Source organism: Cotesia glomerata, linkage group LG6 (assembly GCF_020080835.1).
Source record: "Cotesia glomerata isolate CgM1 linkage group LG6, MPM_Cglom_v2.3, whole genome shotgun sequence".
Classification (NCBI taxonomy): domain Eukaryota; kingdom Metazoa; phylum Arthropoda; class Insecta; order Hymenoptera; family Braconidae; genus Cotesia; species Cotesia glomerata.
In genome coordinates, this window is record NC_058163.1 from 20,141,516 (window position 1) to 20,160,260 (window position 18,745).

The 18,745-nt window shown below is 28.2% G+C and overlaps 2 protein-coding genes across 2 annotated transcripts; one reads left to right on the plus strand and one right to left on the minus strand.

Annotated features, from left to right (window-relative positions):
- Positions 1–1,969: 1,969 nt before the first annotated feature.
- Positions 1,970–13,800, plus strand: LOC123266445 (alpha-tubulin N-acetyltransferase-like). The gene is made up of 9 exons (XM_044730672.1): positions 1,970–2,499; positions 2,599–2,766; positions 5,059–5,208; positions 7,899–8,070; positions 9,643–9,784; positions 10,062–10,170; positions 10,275–10,377; positions 11,802–11,848; positions 12,565–13,800. The coding sequence occupies exons 2-9, from the start codon at positions 2,663–2,665 to the stop codon at positions 13,253–13,255; spliced, it is 1,518 nt and encodes a 505-aa protein (XP_044586607.1). The 5' UTR covers positions 1,970–2,499; positions 2,599–2,662; the 3' UTR covers positions 13,256–13,800.
- A 2,496-nt stretch (positions 13,801–16,296) lies between these two features.
- On the minus strand, positions 16,297–18,338 carry LOC123266448 (phospholipid phosphatase 6). Its single transcript, XM_044730674.1, has 3 exons — positions 18,159–18,338; positions 17,737–17,874; positions 16,297–16,997 (listed from the first exon to the last, which is right to left on the minus strand). The coding sequence occupies exons 1-3, from the start codon at positions 18,165–18,167 to the stop codon at positions 16,503–16,505; spliced, it is 642 nt and encodes a 213-aa protein (XP_044586609.1). The 5' UTR covers positions 18,168–18,338; the 3' UTR covers positions 16,297–16,502.
- Positions 18,339–18,745: the final 407 nt, after the last annotated feature.

Sequence of the window (18,745 nt, forward strand, 5' to 3'; positions counted from 1 at the left end):
AACGCAGTCGTTGAATGGGTTGATACAGTTAACTGAGTACGAGGACAGATTGACATTAAATTCAACTCAATTCACATCTGTCCTATGATAGCGTAAATGCTTGAGGGCAGGGTTTTTCCTTGCCAGCAAACTTGGCTGTGTATTTCCTGTGAGGGTAGGATAGATATACGTGCGTGTATAGCTCTTTTGAGCCCAGGAAACGGCCTCTTCGGAGGTAGGCGAAAGCCTCGCCATATATTCTTCGTTCGAAAGATATCGTGAACGAAAGAAAACCGAAAAAAGTGTTTTTTCCACATAACTTCGACATTTCTTTTCGAATCGTTTTTGATGAAATGAAATAATTTTTAGAGCTTTGAAAACCCTGTCAATCGCCGCCAAGAACGTAGATATCGGTTGATTGGTTCGAGAGATATCCTCGAAGAAATATTTGGAAACAAGTGTTTTTTAACATCACTCCGAAATTTTTTGGAATAACTTTTAAATGGCTTCAACGATCAATTTTAAAAACTAATCAGCTATTAACATGAAAAATTACGTCGATCGCCGTCAAGCCGGTCAAAATCGGTCAATTTGTTCAAGAGATATCGCGAACAAAAGAAAACTGGAAAAAGTGTTTTTTCGGAATAACTCCAAATTTCCTAGTTTTATCAATTCAAACTTGAAGATTCTTCATGAGGCTGAAAAAATTTAAATTAGATTTTCTGTGAAATCTGTTAGAGGTGGTCACATATCAGCTGTCTCAAACATTTGCCTAAAAATTTCTGACATACAGACTGAAAAATGTTTTCTTCTTTATTTTACTCTTATCATTTTACGTCCCCAATACTTCCCTTACTCGTTGATCCTTATTTACCTCAGGCATGTCTAATTATTTTCAGTTGAATTGTCTTCATTATATGTTTTTTACAGGATTAAATGATTCATACATCACAAAATAACTAACAAAAGAATTAGCTTTTTAGTGATTTTGTTTAACGTGAGTCATATATCTCAAATTTCTTAAATCTAGATAGCAAATTTATTGACTTGAGTAAAAAAAAAATTTTAATTTATGCTTTACCTGATATTCTCCGTCAAATGAAAAAAATAAAGATCTGAAAAAAATCATCTTTAGATTTTTGAGAAATGAAAACAAAAAACTTCTTTTTTTGTGTTTCTCATCATTTTTGATTTTAATATTTCGGACCAAAATTTTCAAAAAAACAAAAAAATAAGGATATTCAATAAATAAATAAGAAAATAAAAAATCCGAGATAAATCATCTTTAGATTCTTGAAAAATGAAAACATGACATTTTTTTTTATTATTTTTTACTTTGATATCCGGCTCCAAAATTTTCAAAAAAATCAAAAATGAAGGATATCTTTAGATTTTTCAAAGACAAAGTGACTTTTTTTTTCTTAATAATAATCATTTTATTCGCAGATATACGTCCCAGAATGCCATAAGCCAAAATTTAAAAAACTAACTGAAATCATCTTTTTAGAATCCAAAAATAAACTAAATTTGAAAATTTCATATTCATGAACCGATAGGAAACACGGTGAGAATTTCCCAAAATTTAATTTTTAATTTAAAAAATTTTTTATTAGTAAAAAAAAAATTTCGTTTATTGTCACCTGTAGGTAAGTCAACGACAAAAAATTTATGATTTGGTAAATTTGAAAAACTTAATTTCGCTTGTAGATATCCCTATCTGAAATTTTATTTTGTCTGCTGTCCGCTAACTTCAGGGTCATAAAAGTTAACAATCATCTTAGAGAAGAAAAAGAGAAAAAGTATCAACTTTATAATATAAGCATCAGATATCCCGGTAAGTAGATTCTTGGTACTGCAGAAAACTAACTTCTGTCCATAACAGTGCGACATCTACAGTCTAGAACAGTTAGAACAATTTAAAAAAATTAAAAACATCTCAAAGAGGGGACAAACTTGCGCACTTATGATTACGCAGTATGGCGCGCGACCTTCGTCAAAATAAAGCAGTCTGGCGGCGAGCGCTGTCATATCCACACCTCCGAGTGATTATTATCGAAACATCCAATAATCAACCCCGTGTGTTCGCGAATTCAAAAAGTGAGAAAAATTTTCCGAACGCGCAACCGCAGAGCTCTCGCGAAAATCTCTCGCGAAATTCCAGTACGCAATCTCCGAGGCAGCATCTCGAGGGCTGTTCCACACCCTTGTGCTCATTTTCTCCCCCAGCGTCTTTCAGTTCAGCTAACTTTATTTCATTTTTACAATTGTAGTTAAGTGTTTTCCCTCAATTACTTTATTGCATACTTATTACGCATCAAAAATAACAAAGAAACATTAACATCGATATCGATAAAACCTACCATCGATCTGACGTCTGATGCTTCTTGTCTCATGCGGCCAGATTTAATGGAGTGATTTCCCCTTACCTCTATGCGGAAGTTAATAAACGCAAATTGTTTTTCAAAATACTCGAGTTTTATTATCGTTATTATAATATCGCCGTGACTCGCTGCTATTAAGGTTAGTTATTTTATTAATATTATACTACCTAATAAATATGTATATTATTAAATTAAAATTAATTAATAATCTATAATTTTTCATTTTGTTTTTATTTAGAAAGTGATAGTGAACTTGGCTGAAGCTATTGACACTAATAAGGAAATTAGTAAACGTCATAAGGATGGATTTCAAGTTCAACGTAAATAGACTATTACCGAGAAAGATCAACAAGGTCACTCATACACTAATACCTGAAGATTTTCGTGGTGATCGACGAGAATATAAGTAATTTATACATTTATTCATATATTTATTTGTTAACTATAGATGGTAAAAAAATAAATTTCCTTATCGTGATTTTATTGTAAGTGAAAAGAGAGAAAGGGATCAAGGTTACGGTTCAATTACAAGTCCTGGGAACTTTCACTATCTTGGGCGATTATTGATAAAATCATCATCATCATTATCATCATTATTATTCTTGTTAATAATTATTAATTGGCTGTAATAGTGACAGTAATTATAATTATAATAGCTAATTGATTTGTTTCTTATGTTGTAAATTGAGAGTAGAAAATAGTTGTATGAAAGAGGTATTGAACAGAAGATTTTAACGTCATAATCATCAGTAGAAGGTGTAGACACTCCTTTAAAGACATTTATTGCGGTTGTGGGCGGACAAGACGTGTCGAGAGACTGTGGGAAGTTAAAAATATTAAAAATGTTAAAATACATGCATCTTCATTGTATATTCAATTGTATAACATACAAGTCGGGCGTCGGGCATAAATTAAACGCTGGCTACACTTGCTACTTGCGGTTTTTAAAGTTTATTTTTTTTTATGACAGAGAAATTCTTTGGTTTGGTTTAAAAGAATGTTGAATGGATTTTTTTAGGAGATTTAGCAATAATAATTAATTTAATTTAAAAAAAATATTCTATCTAAATTTTCAAAAAATTTATAACTATTTTGAAAATTTATTTTAAGCACAAATTAACTTTAATTTTTATTATAAAAAAATTATTTTAGAAGAATTCAATTTGAAACTTTATTTTTAAATATTTATTTCTTTATAAATTTTTATTTTTAGTTTCTTTATTTGAAACATAAAACTTGTCATTTTTTATTTCTAATTACATATTCAAATTCAAAACAACTAAATTCAAATGAATACTTCCTATTTACAATTCCGTATTTTTAATACTAAGTTACTTAGATTTAATTTTTCCATGTAAATTAAACCTCCATCAGTCTTATAATTATCTAAATTTCCAACAAATTTAGTATTCAAGTAAACAACGAAAATCATACGCCGTCGATGCGATCACCATCGATCCGACCTCCACATTAATAAATATGTACAAATGAAACAAAAAACTAGACATTTTCTATTCCTGTTGTATCTAATTCTATCCAATTAGATATTAAATAAAATAAACAATTCACCGGCGTCAGGTGAATCACACTTACATCAGTTTATACATAAATTATACATCTATATTATATACAATAAAGATCCGCACCGAGTAGCGGAATAAACGACGAGACTTTTCGATCGACCAAGCATGACGAACGTTGTGTTGTTTCCTACAACCTTTTTTTTTTTTTATTTATCCTCATCTGTTGTAATCACAAATCCTTAATTATTATAACATATTATTATTATTACTATTGTCATTATTACCTCATTAAAGTCCGATGCCCGACACAAGTGCAGAAATATTTTACTGAACTGGTTAATATAGTTCGTGATTAATAAATTTATTGTTAAACTTAACTGATGAATGAATAATTTGCAAAAAAGTAGAATGTGTCTATAGTTGGGTAATGTTTATAGACATATTGATCGGCCTGAATAAGTAAGATATGAATTAGCATCTTTAACACATAGCATAACATACTGGTGACACGAATCCAGTATCGACGTGGTTTATATCTGATATTTTTTTTATAAAATTATTTACTATTGTATTACAGTTCTGTGTCAATAAATCATGTTTTATTGTTAGCTTTTCGTGTCACTAATAATTTCTTATCATCAATCGCATTATTATTATCGGCATTACCATGGTATATAATAACGTTAAATTAAATTATAATTACAAGTACAATTATAATTATAAAATTAAATACTTACAAAGTATAAAGATTAAAAATTAATACGTCAATAATTACGTAATCTTTTTTTTTGTACCATGACATTTAATTTCAACTCTGATAAGTTTTAATACAATATAATATAATACAAGTATTTCTCAGAATTTAGATTGATTAAAATGATAGACAATTTTAAAAAACATTAATCTAAAATTTCCGTTCTACTGGCCTTATGTGAAAGCTACCAACCGCGTTGAAAGTTTTTCAAACAATTTACAACGCTCCGTTTCCCTCAATGATTAATTTCTCTATTGTTTACTTAGCTAACGTATAACGGATTTTACCTCTTAATTAATTTTATTTAACTTAATTATTTAATTATCTATTAATAAAATACCTTTATTGTTATTATATATAATAAATTTTGTTATCTTCAGATTTTATGAGTTTGTTGAACTGAAGTAATTTTTTTTTACAGTGAGTCGCAAAGACAGATCTCAAGGATTTTGGATGATATGGGTGAAGCATCGGCGATGGCTCAAGGCTTAAGCAAACCGATAACAAGTGCTCTCAAATTGCGCGATACCGATCACATTGTCTATCTCTTGGTAGATAGCGCAGGAAACGAGTAATTACTTATTACAATTACTTTTTGTGTTTATAGTTGTATTAACTTACTTTTAGTGCTTCCGTACTGAGAAAGCATTTCAGAGTTGATGTTACGTTATTTCGAGTAAATCCGGTACGGTGAATTATTCTTTTGTTTGTAAATATTACTTCATTGTAGAGCAACATTTATTTCTGAAAGTTATAGAATATTTTTAGGTCAAGTAGATTAGTACTAGGATAAATTTATATGTTTTATTTTTATAAAATTCTGACCTTAAATTTAAGATTTTTTCTGATGTAATTAGTTGCAATTGTTTTTTTTTTACTTCCCGCTAAGAAAATCGAAGATTTTCAAAAATCGCGAAGTTATTGGTTTTACCCCGTTTTGCAAAAATTGAGGTTTCATCAGATCTCGACGTTTTAAGGTCACAGGAAGCTTCCCTAACTACCCCCGCAATGTTGTCACTATGTCTGTATGTATATATGTGTGTGTATGTGTATGTGTGTAAAAGTATGTGACCCGCTTATAACTTTTGAACGGCTTGACCGATTTTATCGCGGTTGGTGCCATTCGAAAGGGCTTGACCAAACTTAGATTTTGAATACAATTTGGACCGATAGACGTTGAAAAATCTCAAAAAAAATGAGAAAAATATTTTTTTAAATGTGGTTTTTTTGAAATTACTTTTAAACGGTTCTATTGATCAACTTCAAAAACTAATCAGCTCTTATCCTTAAAAAAACACGTCGATCGCCGCTAATCCGGTCAAAATCAGTTGATTCCTTCGAGAGATATCGTGAACGAAGGAAAACCGAAAAAAGTGTTTTTTCAGAATTACTCTGAAATTCCTAGTTCGATCAATTCAAACTTAATAAAGATTCGTTATGAGGCTTAAAAACTGCATCGAATGCCGCCAACCACGTGAAAATCGGTTTATTCATTTAAAAGTTATTGCGGTTTAAAAATTCAAAAAATAGTGTTTTATCAAACTTCTATCAGACTTTTAAGCTCGAAGAGCTCAAAAACGTCATAAGTGCAATTTTAAGCGCCCAGGTATGGTATTAGCGGGAAGTTGCAGGGATGGCCTTCAGGGTCAACCGTTTTCCTAATTTTTTTTAACTAAAATTGTAACTATTTTTATAAGTCAAATTTCACATTTACTTTGTTGTTGAAGTCAATTTTTATTTTCTACTTAAAGCCTTTCAAGGATTGAGTGCCTTACCTTATTCAATTAGGAATGATTAGATTTAATTTTGTTCTTCACTTTTGCACGCGAAAGTGTGATTTATTATCACTATTTTTACTCTGATTGAAAAAGTATTTTCTGAATCCATTAACCTCGATGTTACGTGTCAAATTATACTCTTTTCTAATCATTACAACCAAATGACCAATTTAATTCAAAGTGAAGGATTAATTGAAAACCAAAAATTATTGAAATTTTCAAAATCAATTTCTTGTTATAATATCCAATATTTTGTAGTAAGCTTTGATGTTTTAGCGATAAAACTTTTTCCTTACCTAGAAATTTAAATATATTATTTCTATACACAATATGATGTCGTAAATTACTTGAAGACAATAACCCTAAAAAAGTAACCGGAACAAATGTAACCTAGAAAGTACCGACTGGCGACACTCTGTGTCTGAAACATAGAGCCTAAGTAATGTTTCAAAGTTCCATGACTCTGCTTTAGGTTTATGATTAATAATTCTTATTTTCTAAAAAAAATTCGCAGAAAATAGGATGTTTTTATGATTTGATTCAAAGTTTTAAGAATTTAAAGTTTCAGAACTAAAATTTTTTATATTTTAGATTTCTTGGAAGAAAAAAACATTGAAGTTAGCTAAAAATAACTTCTTGTGATAAGTTGATATAGCTTCTTAAAGTTTAATGTTTTTGCGCTTGAAATATTTACGTGGAATGAAGCTAGAGCATTTTGAAGTTTTCAATTTCGTGATAAATGAGAACTATGATTTAAAAATTATTACGGTTGAATACTCGTGTCGTATCTACTTAAATTTAATAGCTATTTTAATACTTCAACCCTTCTAGGAAACCCGAATTGAATAAAATCTTAAAAACTAACCCTGAGGTCATGAATAAATATTTAATCTCACGAATAAAATATTTAAACTTACAAATCGATCCGACAAAAAAAAAAAATTACGTGTTGCAGATAAGTGATCTCGTGTTATCGATAAAAGATCGGTGGTAAGAAAACTATCGACAAATGAGGTCACGAATGTTTTTATAATAATACTAGAGTAGTGAGTAGTGAGTAGTCTGTAGTAAAATAAAAAATAGAATAAAACAAATAAAAGAGTTTGAAGTCTAAAGTGACTAAATCGTGACTGCAGGCATCCGAAGAACTTGGGAATCCAGCCAAGACACGAATTGTACTTATGACCTCGCTATTTCTTTCAGTAGCTTCCTCGCATTTTAAAATTTAAATTATATATTATACTAAATACTATCTATTTACTACTACCCGATAAACGACCCAGTTTTTCCAACCGTTGAATCAAGTACGTACTTGTGTTGAAGAAAACAAGGGAAAATAAAATTATAGTTAACCGGTGATTGCATACTCATTATTACTACTGACTACTCACTGCTCATTATGTTATACTTTAAATTTAATAATATAAATACTAAAACTAAACTCTTCTATTGTCATTTGTACTTATTTTTACTATCGTTACAGGGGCCTTGGAAGCGTCGTGGGATTGCTCAAGACCGGATCGAAAAACCTTTTCATGTTCGACGAAGCCGGTGCGTACTTCCAGTTGCAGCCACGTTGTATTCTTGATTTTTATGTTCATGAGTCCAAACAGCGCATGGGATTTGGAAAAGACCTGTATGAATTCATGCTGGCTGTTAGTATATATTTATATTATGTTTATATTTATAAATTAATATTTAATCCGAATGATACTGATTTAAATCAAGTTAAGAAGAAATTTAATTTGAAAATAAGAATTTTATTTTTTTCATTTATTATGAAAGAAATTTTGGCACACTGGTTTAATATTAAAAAGGATTTATTATTTTTTTAAAATATTTCGTAACTGTGAAAAACAGATTTTTTATTGTTCAATATCAAATATTTATTAATCATTTATTAACAGTGAATTAATATTCGTTAAAAGTAAAAAAATATCTTTTTATACTCCATAAATTAATAAATTATTTTTAAATAAGAAATTTATTAATAGTTAATAAATTCTTCCATTAGTGAACAAAAGAAATTACTTCGACCCAGGAAAGTTATTACACTCAAGAAGAAATGTTCTTTTAATGAATAATTGTTTGAAGAACTGAAAAAAAATACTTTAATCAATAATCAAACTAAAAAATAAAAAAAAAATTTAATTATTTTAAAATAAAAATAGAGTGATTAAAAAAAATTATTTTTATTGTAAAAAAGCTTTTTTTTTTGTTAATCGCTCTATTTTTATTTTAAACTTATTGGGAGTTATTTTCTAACTTTTAGTTTTGTTTTTTATTACTGTTTTTTAGTTCTTTAAACTATAATTTATTAAGTTTGTAACTACCTCCCTGTGACGGGAGTAGGTAATTTGCGCGCCTGGTGCCTTCTTTGAATGCGGTAGTTGTTTCTCAGACTTTTTTCCCGGTAAACTTAAAATCGCTATTCTTGACAATCCTGACCAGGAAAATGGTTCAAACTTATTAAATTATTGTATTGTACAGTCTTTAATAAGTGTGCAAAGTTTCAATAGAACCCGAGGTTTTGAAGTGGGTAAGAATTACATTCAGAGATTCTGGTACATATACATACAGACAAAACTAATAATAAAATCGAAAGCGTATTAAATAAAGAAGCTTTTTATAATGTAGAAAAAAATATATTACCCGTCCCAATACGCGCGCATGTCATTTTCTTAAACTATAGACTTCATTTTACAAACCATAAATTTTTAATTATTCATCTCAATTTTTTATTAAATTCTTCAATTAAATTGAAAAGAAATTCAAATTATTTGTTAAGTATAAAATTAGTAAGTTGAACAATGTATATTTCAACGTTATTTTATTTGTAAAAATTTAGTCATAAATAACTATGATAAAAATATTTTTGAACTTGACTAATAGGTAACATGAAAACTTTTTAACTTATTATATATTTACAATTGTTATCACATGTTTCCCTTTCAAATGCATGACACACAAGTTATACATTATTACTCGCGTGAAGTAAACCAGTTCAGCGATGGATCGTTAAAGATCTTAATTAGCTTGAGAGGTCAACTCTAAGTACTGTGTAGTATAGTAAACTTTTAAAGCTGATCAGTACGTCAGAGATAATAAGCAATAGGTGAATGAACTGTGAATATATTAATTTTTCCCGCATTTACCCGCACAGTTAACTTTTAACTTACATAAAAATTTACTTAAAAATTAATTAATATTTTTTTTTTATATTACAGGAAGAAAGAATTCGGCCAGTTAAATTAGCAATCGACAGACCCTCGGATAAATTCTTGCGTTTTCTTCGACGCCATTACGATCTCGAAGAAGTTATTCCTCAGAATAATAAATTCGTCGTTTTCCGGGGATTTTTTGATACTGGTAAGTATAAAACATTTGTTCGATTATTAAAGTGCGTTCGAGCCCTTAAAAGTCCAACAGAAGGTCGACGCGTTTTCTGTAGACGGCCGAGTTTTTAAAATGTTTTAATACGGTCAATGTCATCGATGGCTACCGCTATCGATTGCTCTTGTACGACGGCATCTACTTAGCCACGTTACCTTACACTGGTTTATTTCATTCTGAATTATCAATCACGCATAATTGTGTCAATACTTGCTTCACATATAATAACTTATTCATTATTGTGTATTTGCAGAAAATCAAGAAGTTGGTATCACGAGGTATAGCTTACCTTCGAGAGGCTCCGTCGATTATTCGTATAACAACAACAATAACAATAACAGCAAGCCTTCGTCTGCTTCAAGGTAATTAGATATATTTTTTGTTAAATTATTTAACAAGTATTAAAACCATATTGAAGGATTTATTTTTATAATTAATTATTTATCTCTATGGTATTTATTCCCAGTAATGGCCACTCGATGAATCATTCAAATTCAGCGCATTCAGGAGCACCGAGAAGCTCTTATGGACGTTATGCAGCTGCGAGGCCTCCTTGCTCAATGGCTAATGTATGTTAATTATCATTTTTAATAAGTATGCTTATTCTAAAGCTTTCACTAGAAAACTGCTTTTAAATGCTTTTACTTATTTTATTTTTAATAATTATTTAGTTTCATTGCTCTACTTATTCTTGTTTATTTTTTAAATGTCTGTCAAACGGATCATTACATTTAAATTTTTATTAAATTTCGTATTTATAAAATCAGATTTCTAATCGTTTTATTTTTAAATAAAGAAATTGATGCAAAATATTTTTTTAGGTAGATTTCTTTAGAAATCTATCTATTGTAGCCGGTCTCATGTCGTAATTTTAAGAAAATTTTGTCATAATATGTTTCATTCCATCGAGTAATGTCGAAAAATGGCATTGGTTCAAAATTTTATGCATAATTTTTTTTATTTTAAAAAAATTTTGGATTTCGTATATTTTATGGAAATAATTTTCCAAGTGTAAAAAATAGATGAAATTTATCTCAAACTTCATTTAATCACCTTCAATCTAAGCTATTATTCGTCTAGTTTTTATGATTTTTTAAATTTATTTCGTGATTTTAAAAATTTGAAAAAATTTTTTAATGAACGTATTTCGGCCTTTTTTCTTTAAATAATTTTTAAGCCGTAAAATTTAGCTTAAATCTATTAAATTTAATTCAAAGTTCACATAATTATCTTAAATTTAAGCTACTTTTCGTCAACTTTTGATACTTTTTTCAATTTGTTTCGTAGTTGGGAAAATTAATAAAAAATCAAGAATAAACTAATTTTTATCTCTTACACGGAAAAAGAAGATGATACTGGATATCACACCAGATTATACTCAGTGATATCTGTGGTGAAAAAAAAATTTCAGATAGTAGCTAAAATAATCCAGATTATACTGCGTGATATCTGAATTATACTCATTATAATCTGGATTATACTAGCTACTATCTGAAATTTTTTTCACTCAGTATAGTCTGGGACTTTCATCTGTTATAAATCCTATTTTTTAGGTAGATGTCTTTGAATATCTATTTTTTGTGTCAGCCTTATATCGTTATTTATAAAAATATAATGAAAAATAAATTTTAGGACATTATTGCCTTTTAATAACGTGTTTTTTTTTTCAATATTCAAACAAGAAGTCTAACTATATCCATGTCGGGTGCGGCCGAAGAGCGCGTTTTTTAAAATTTACAATAAATTAACTGATAACTAAATTAAACTTTATCATACTTTTTTTTTTTTTTTATAAAAGATACAAACATAAAAAATTTAATTGACGAATTTCTAAATACTTTAAAGTTATAATATTTTTATTTTGAATTATTAAATGACTTTATTGAAAAAAAAAATCAAGCATTTATTTAAAAGAAGAAATAAGTCGAGTAATGAAATAAAATAAATTCTTCCTTGTAACTAATAAATAATAAAAACTAACGCTTTCTTCTAGATAATACATAATGCCCCAGTGTTTGGCCACGCAGCCGAACGTACCGGGTGAGTAAGAGACGATAAAAAGCACCTATGAACGTCAGATTAGATGATGAAAAATTAAAACGAGTAAAGTCATGTTGCATACACCACATGTCGTATTAAGCGCACAAGCATCGGCTTATATATATGTTTTAAAATGTTCATTACCTCGTATCACGTCGCACATCAACTGACTCGTATTTTTTTTATTCTCCGTTTTAGTCTATTCTGCTGCTGCCGGAATAGAATTAAACTATTTTTATAACTCTTAAAGTTTAAGTAAATTCGATTATTCGGTCCAACATTACTGACGGGATACGAAGCTGATGAAATTTTTCACGTACTTTAAATGTCTGTTAATTAGAAGTGATATATTTTATTTATAAATTATAGCGTAGTTACTTTTTTATATATATTTAATATTAAATATTGTAAGAAGACATTTTATTTGTATTGTTTGCACTAAGCTTATTTATTTCCTATTTTTGTAAATACAAATTTTTATTTTATAGTTGTCATCAATGTGCTTTTATATTATTTATTAAAAATGCTTTTTCTTGCCAATTTATTTATTTTTATTTATTAAACCCCCATTAAATCCTGTTAAATTCCATTTATGCATTTTGTGATTGTAATTGTAATTGTTTTTTAATCAATATACAATAACAGACTTATAAATAACAAGTGATTGTGATTTTAAAGTTGATAAGACAGAGACCGTCATCAAAATAATTTTTTAGTGATATCCCGTCAACACCAGGACCAAAATTGGAACGTCCACGTTCATTAAGTCTCTACTCAGAACTAGAACAAAAGCAACGTAACCACGAAATGGCGACTGTACCGACACCAGCTGCAGAACCGCATTGTACGCCATTTGTTCGTGAAGTTCAAATTGATCACCCACCAGCGCCACAAAGAGATAGAGAAACTTACGTTCCAGTGCGTCATAATTATGAATCCGAGCAATCAGAACCTCCAACACCTCAAACAACACCCAACAGACGCCCAATGTCTCAAAGAATGACCTCAGATGAACGTTCTATCAATCACTTATCATCAAATGAGCGCCCTATCACCCAAGGGTCGTCTAATGAAGCTCCAATGAACCAAACATCCAACGAACGTCCAGGAACTCAATCTTCAAGCTATGAGTCGCTGCCCAGAGAACGTCCAATGAGTCATTCAGGATCTAACCAACGTCCTATTTCAAAATCCCGGTCTACTGACCGATCTATGACTCAATCAGCAGCTCCAAGTGGTCGTCAAACTCCTCAGCCCAAGAAAAACTCAACTCAGAATTTCATGTCCATTCATTCTGAGGAAAAATCCCCAGCGGGTATCAAGACGACGCCATCTTGTGCTTCAGAAGTCAACGGGAATCAAAATGGCCACTTGGATCTTAAATTCTATCACTCGCCGCTTTGGTAGATTGATTTATCACCGAGATTATAGGACTAAAACTTAAAATAAACGTAATAAGTAGATTAATTATTAAATACTAAACTCGTAAATGTGTGAAGGTTTACCGCGAGATATAGTCAATGATTGTCATCGGGTGGTTACTTTTTTGGTAATGGATTTTGATTGTTTAATGATTAAAAATATCGTCAACTCAGGCTGTGCTGGCTCTTTTAATACTTAAATATATAGTTATTTTCTAATGTTTAATCTTTATTTTTTTTTCCAGCTAATTTGTTATCTAATCAGTACTCACTTAAATTAGCACAAGGCACCTCTAGACGGGGCACAAATGCTAGATATTTTTTTAAAAATATACTTATATTGCTTAGATTGTATTCATTATTTATCAATTGTTAACTATTGATTTTCATAACTTCATTAGAATTTTAATTAATTAATTAATTATTTATGTGTATTTATATTTAGAACCATTGTATCGAGTACAAAACCACCTTAGATTTAATATAATGGCATTTATTTATAATATCTGTATTTTATTAAATAAAATAATATTTCAGGAGTAATTCAAGAGCTATGTTTTGTCTCAGCTATAAAGACTTGGCGTAATCAAGATTAATTTCATTTTTATTTTTTTTTAGATTTTGTTATTTAATTGTATTAAAACGCTATTTTAACACGCTAATTGTCAGTTTGTATTGTTTGATACTTATCAATCAGAGGTAATAGAGAGATGACAATACAACACGATTAAATAATTATATAATTATGTGTCAAAATTTTCATTATTCATAATTTGTTATTAATAAAATTAATTAATAAAATACATTATGAAAAACTAAATTAGCATTTTTATTATTATGTTTTGTTTTGTTTTTTTTTTTTTTATTGAGAGAAATTATTTTAGATCTGATGATTGAAGAAATTTTTAGTAATTATACAGAAGTGGGAAACCACCTATTTTTAAGTGTAAAAAATCGAAAAATTGATCTTTTTTGAATATTTTTTTTCTTCAAATTGTTCTTCACGGCGGATTTATGATAAAAATAATGAAAATGAAATATTATGTTTTTTTTTTTATTTGAAAGTTAAAAATTTACGATTTTAGGTATATTTTTCAATGAAATGGTGACGATGTTATTTTTTCCGGTTATTAAAATATTTTTTTTTCTTAAAGGTCGATAAAAATGGAATAGGAATGAGAAAAAAAAATTCAGAATATCATAATTTAAAAATTTGTGAATTCATAAATTATTTATACAACAGTTTGGACATCAAATGTCCAAAAACGGTATAGGGTCCATAAGCGGTGCTTCTACCCTACTATTGGAAAAAAAAATATTTTGTATAATACTCAGTATAAAATTTAACACCCTATTCTTGAATCCGGGCTCATTGAACAGAGTCTACTATACAAATCCGATGATTCAATTTTTCGAATTTTCAATAATTCTCTCACAATTTAATATTACAAAAAAATTCAAGTTACTACACTGAAAAAAATTTTTTTTTGAAAAAAATGAGCAATGTTGTAATAAGAAATTAATTTTTTCAAAATTTTTAATAACTTTATTTCTTAGCTGAAGAAATCAAAATTTTTTTTCAACCAGAAAATTATTATGCGAAAATTGTGATTTTTTTCAGCTAAAAAATGAAATTCTTGAAAATTTTCAACAAATTAATTTCTTGTCACAACAATGCCTATTTTTTTCAAAATAATTTTTTTCTCTCAATATATTTCATTTCATAGATAAATTGATTAAACTTATTTCATTTAACTAAACTTAATTATATCTTCTGTTAATCGGTTACTAATAATATTAAGTTTAGATTTATGGATCTTAATTTGAAAATATTTTTGGCAATGAGTAATAGTCAGTTTAATTTACCGAGAAATATATTAAGGTAAATTTCAGTAAAAAGAAAATTACTAAATGTAAGCTAGATTATTAATTTTGGATTCAGATCTTAATAAAGAATATTCGTACAAGAAGTTAGAAGCGAACGCTTCTTAAATTTAACCAAGATGGAGAATAAAAATATTAATAACATCGACAGTAACAAGATTAATAGTCAAGTAGTCATCGACGGTGTGGAGATTGAAAGAGTCCGAGTTCATTCTACCATTAATAATAGGATGAGAATTGGTGTTTTTTGTACGAGTATCAGTTATAAAGACAACCAATCATCAGGAGGAAGAAAACAAAGATTAATACAAATGTGATTCCATTCTGGATAAATTTTAATTAACGAAATCTGTAAAAACTAAACTTTCTTCACACTAGCATATATCTTCTGGCGTTATAAATTATCAATAATATACGACAGTTAAAAATTTTGAAAATTTTCAAAAACCTTGGTGTCCCATATGTGAAAAAAATATTATTCAAGTGAAGAAGTCATTATTTTAAATTTATTTATCATTTGTATTTAATTTTTTTACTTGTGACTTGTAACTCATTTTTTTAATTGTTAATTGAATATAATCTTATAAGTTACTATTTTACATTTATAAATATGAATAAGATAATACAGTTTTGTATCTGTATTTTTTTAAGAGACATGTACAAAAAATAAAACAAGTTTTTCATATTTGTACAGATAGTTAAGTCTATTTTTCATAACATGAATTAGTCCTAAGTTTTAATTAGATTTCATTAATTGATGAGTAGTATTCTGAATAAAAAATTATTTTTAAAGATAAAGTATGTATAAGTTAAAAATTCGCAAGAGTTGTCTAATTAAATATGATAAAAATTGTGATTTAAATTTAAAAACTTTCTTTTTTAGTACTTTCAATAAAAATTTGGAGGATGGATAAACAATTGGTTAAATGATACCACCTAATATTAAAAAAATGGTAATTAAAACGATAAATCATTTATTTTAAATTATACTTATATAAGTTAACACACCAATAGAAATAATTCAAACACCATGCATTGCTATAAATAATTGATCAAGAAATACTTCTATAGTACACTAAAAAAAAACTGTTAAAAATACAATTTATAAACTCAAATCATTCTTAAAAATAAACTTTTCAATGTTGACAAAAATGTTAAGTCTTCTCTTTTAATTTAGTTTAAAAATATAATTAAACATATTTTTAATATGAGAATATTTGGTATTCTGTATGGAGATACAACTTATTAAGTTTTATATTTTAGTATTCAATGTATAAAATACTTCTGATTGACTTGAATTTACCTTATTTAAAAATATACTTCATCTTGATGCGTCCAATCACAGAGTATTAAACATGGAATTCACCTCCTTCTAGTTTTTCATCGGTTAGCCAAGAAATTAAGCTGATACAAGTATCTCGCTCTAAGTAAATCAAACTAAGGAAAATTCCTTGGAAAATTCCAAGACACACACCACCGAGAACATCCAAAATGTAGTGTCTTTTTAACAGAACCCGTGAGAGACAGACTGCAGTAGACCAAGCCAGCAGCGAGGGTACGAACATAATGGGAACCGGCCACAAGTAGATGAAGAAATATGTTAAAAATGCTACTCTCGAAGCGTGGCCTGATAGAAATGAGTACTTATCTGGACCCATTTCAAACGGATCATCATTTTTTGATGGCCTTCGTCTTCTTGTAGCGGCTTTTATAACAGCTACGTTGACTATGTCTATCAAGAGGCCTATGAACAAGTTTACTTGCATTTGATACAAATCTTTGCTGTTTATTATCCATATGAACGCCAACCATCCCGCCAACCACGGAATCGTATGTGCACTTATCTGTAAATTAATTAGTCATTAGCCATTAGTAAATAAATAAATATATATTAATTAATATAAGGTCCCAGGTCAAATAATCAATAATAAAATTTGAGACAAAAATTTTTTTGAATTGTTAGGACTTTTTACAGCTAAATATCTCATTAAAATATATTAATTGCGTTTATTTGTGAATATAAATATACAAATACATGGAGTGATCATATACTGGTACATGATCATATATTGGGGCTGTTATCTTATCTTATTGATGAATAATAATAAAATATGAATCATAAATTATGTTTTTTTTTGTCTTTATCATTTTACTCAAAAATATTTTGTTTTATTAAATAAAAAAAAAATAGTATGTGAGAAAATAACAATTGTATTCTTCTCAATTACATTGATGTTAAATGTTATTTATTTTTAATAAAGCGGTAAAATATATGAGGGATGTTTATCATAAATTTGTAAATATTTTCACAACTGAATTTTTTAAAATTTTCGTTTTTTATCATGAAAATAAAAATAAAAGACCAGCCATTGAATGAAAAAAAAAAAAAAATGTTTATAACGTAGAAAAAAATTCAGAATTTTTTTAATTTAGATAATTTAGCATTATAAATATTTAATTTGCTATTTAGATGTGTGATTAAGAATTGCTTAATTACCAGATTTACTTGTGAAATAAATTTTTACCAATTTAGTTATCTGAGTATTTGACCTGTCAACCAAATGAGTTTATCAAATTAACAACCTCTAGAGCACGATAGTGCATCTTTAGCTGCTTCATGGGCATAAAATTCTCAACTTTTTTAACAAAAGCATTGGTTAGGTAGACGTCCAGATCCAAAATTTTCTTCAGCCCCGAAGGAATTTCCCGTTTTTCATTTTTCTAAAAAAAAAAATCATCAATTGAATAAATTATATTTTAATTAAAAAGTTTACAATTAAATATCACTATATTAAAACTTTAAGTTTATTAAAAACTAAAATAAAATATAAAAAAAATTTTTTTCAAAACTGTAAATATATTATTTTGCAATATGTTAATTATTTATAAAAATGATCTAATATCTGACATTTCTCATTATCATTTAAAATAATTAATAACAAAAAAAAATGATGAGTAAAAAAGAATAAAATAATAGACAATTAAAAAATAATAAATATTCTAACCTTATCCATGGTGACTTTTTAAAATTTCAATCCGGTGATCTGATTGCTAAAAGTACAATTGATAATTGCGAGTAATTACAAAGTAAATTTCATTCGATTAATCGATATTTATCAATACACCAAAATGGAAATATTTATTTTTATCAGGAGGTTTGTAGGTGTTTATCGTTTTGTTTCTGGTGTATAGCCCCGAATTGGCTATAGTAAATTTATTGAGTTCTTTTAATTCGCCCGTTGGAACGCGGTAGGGCGTTCAACTCGTAGTAATAGATTAAGGCGGGAGAGTAGATTTAAATTTGAATAATTCAAAATAAATAATATAAATATTTAATGAATTTAAAACGCTCAGATTATTTTAGTTTAATTTAGATTTGCCTTGCGCGCAAATCTATTATTTATTATTCAATAGGTTACAAAATAAAAAGTACGGACAATAATTTCAAAAAGGAAAATTTGCGTAGTGTACTACAGTCTTGCTTTTTGATGTGTCATCTTGTTTCTTGGTTTTCGACTCCCCTGGTTGAGATGTTCGTACCTTTGGAGTGGGAGAGTCCCAGAGGGTAGTGAGGGTAGTTGCGTGCGCCTCT

Bases quoted from the DNA above. Each gene is read 5' to 3' on its own strand.
- LOC123266445 (XM_044730672.1), top strand. From the start codon at position 2,663: ATGGATTTCAAGTTCAACGTAAATAGACTATTACCGAGAAAGATCAAC. The intron at 2,767-5,058 runs GTAATTTATACA...TTTTTTTTACAG, and splicing joins GGTGATCGACGAGAATATAA to TGAGTCGCAAAGACAGATCT. The intron at 5,209-7,898 runs GTAATTACTTAT...CTATCGTTACAG, and splicing joins GTAGATAGCGCAGGAAACGA to GGGCCTTGGAAGCGTCGTGG.
- LOC123266448 (XM_044730674.1), bottom strand. The intron at 16,998-17,736 runs GTTGTTAATTTG...ATTAATTTACAG, and splicing joins TGCACTATCGTGCTCTAGAG to ATAAGTGCACATACGATTCC.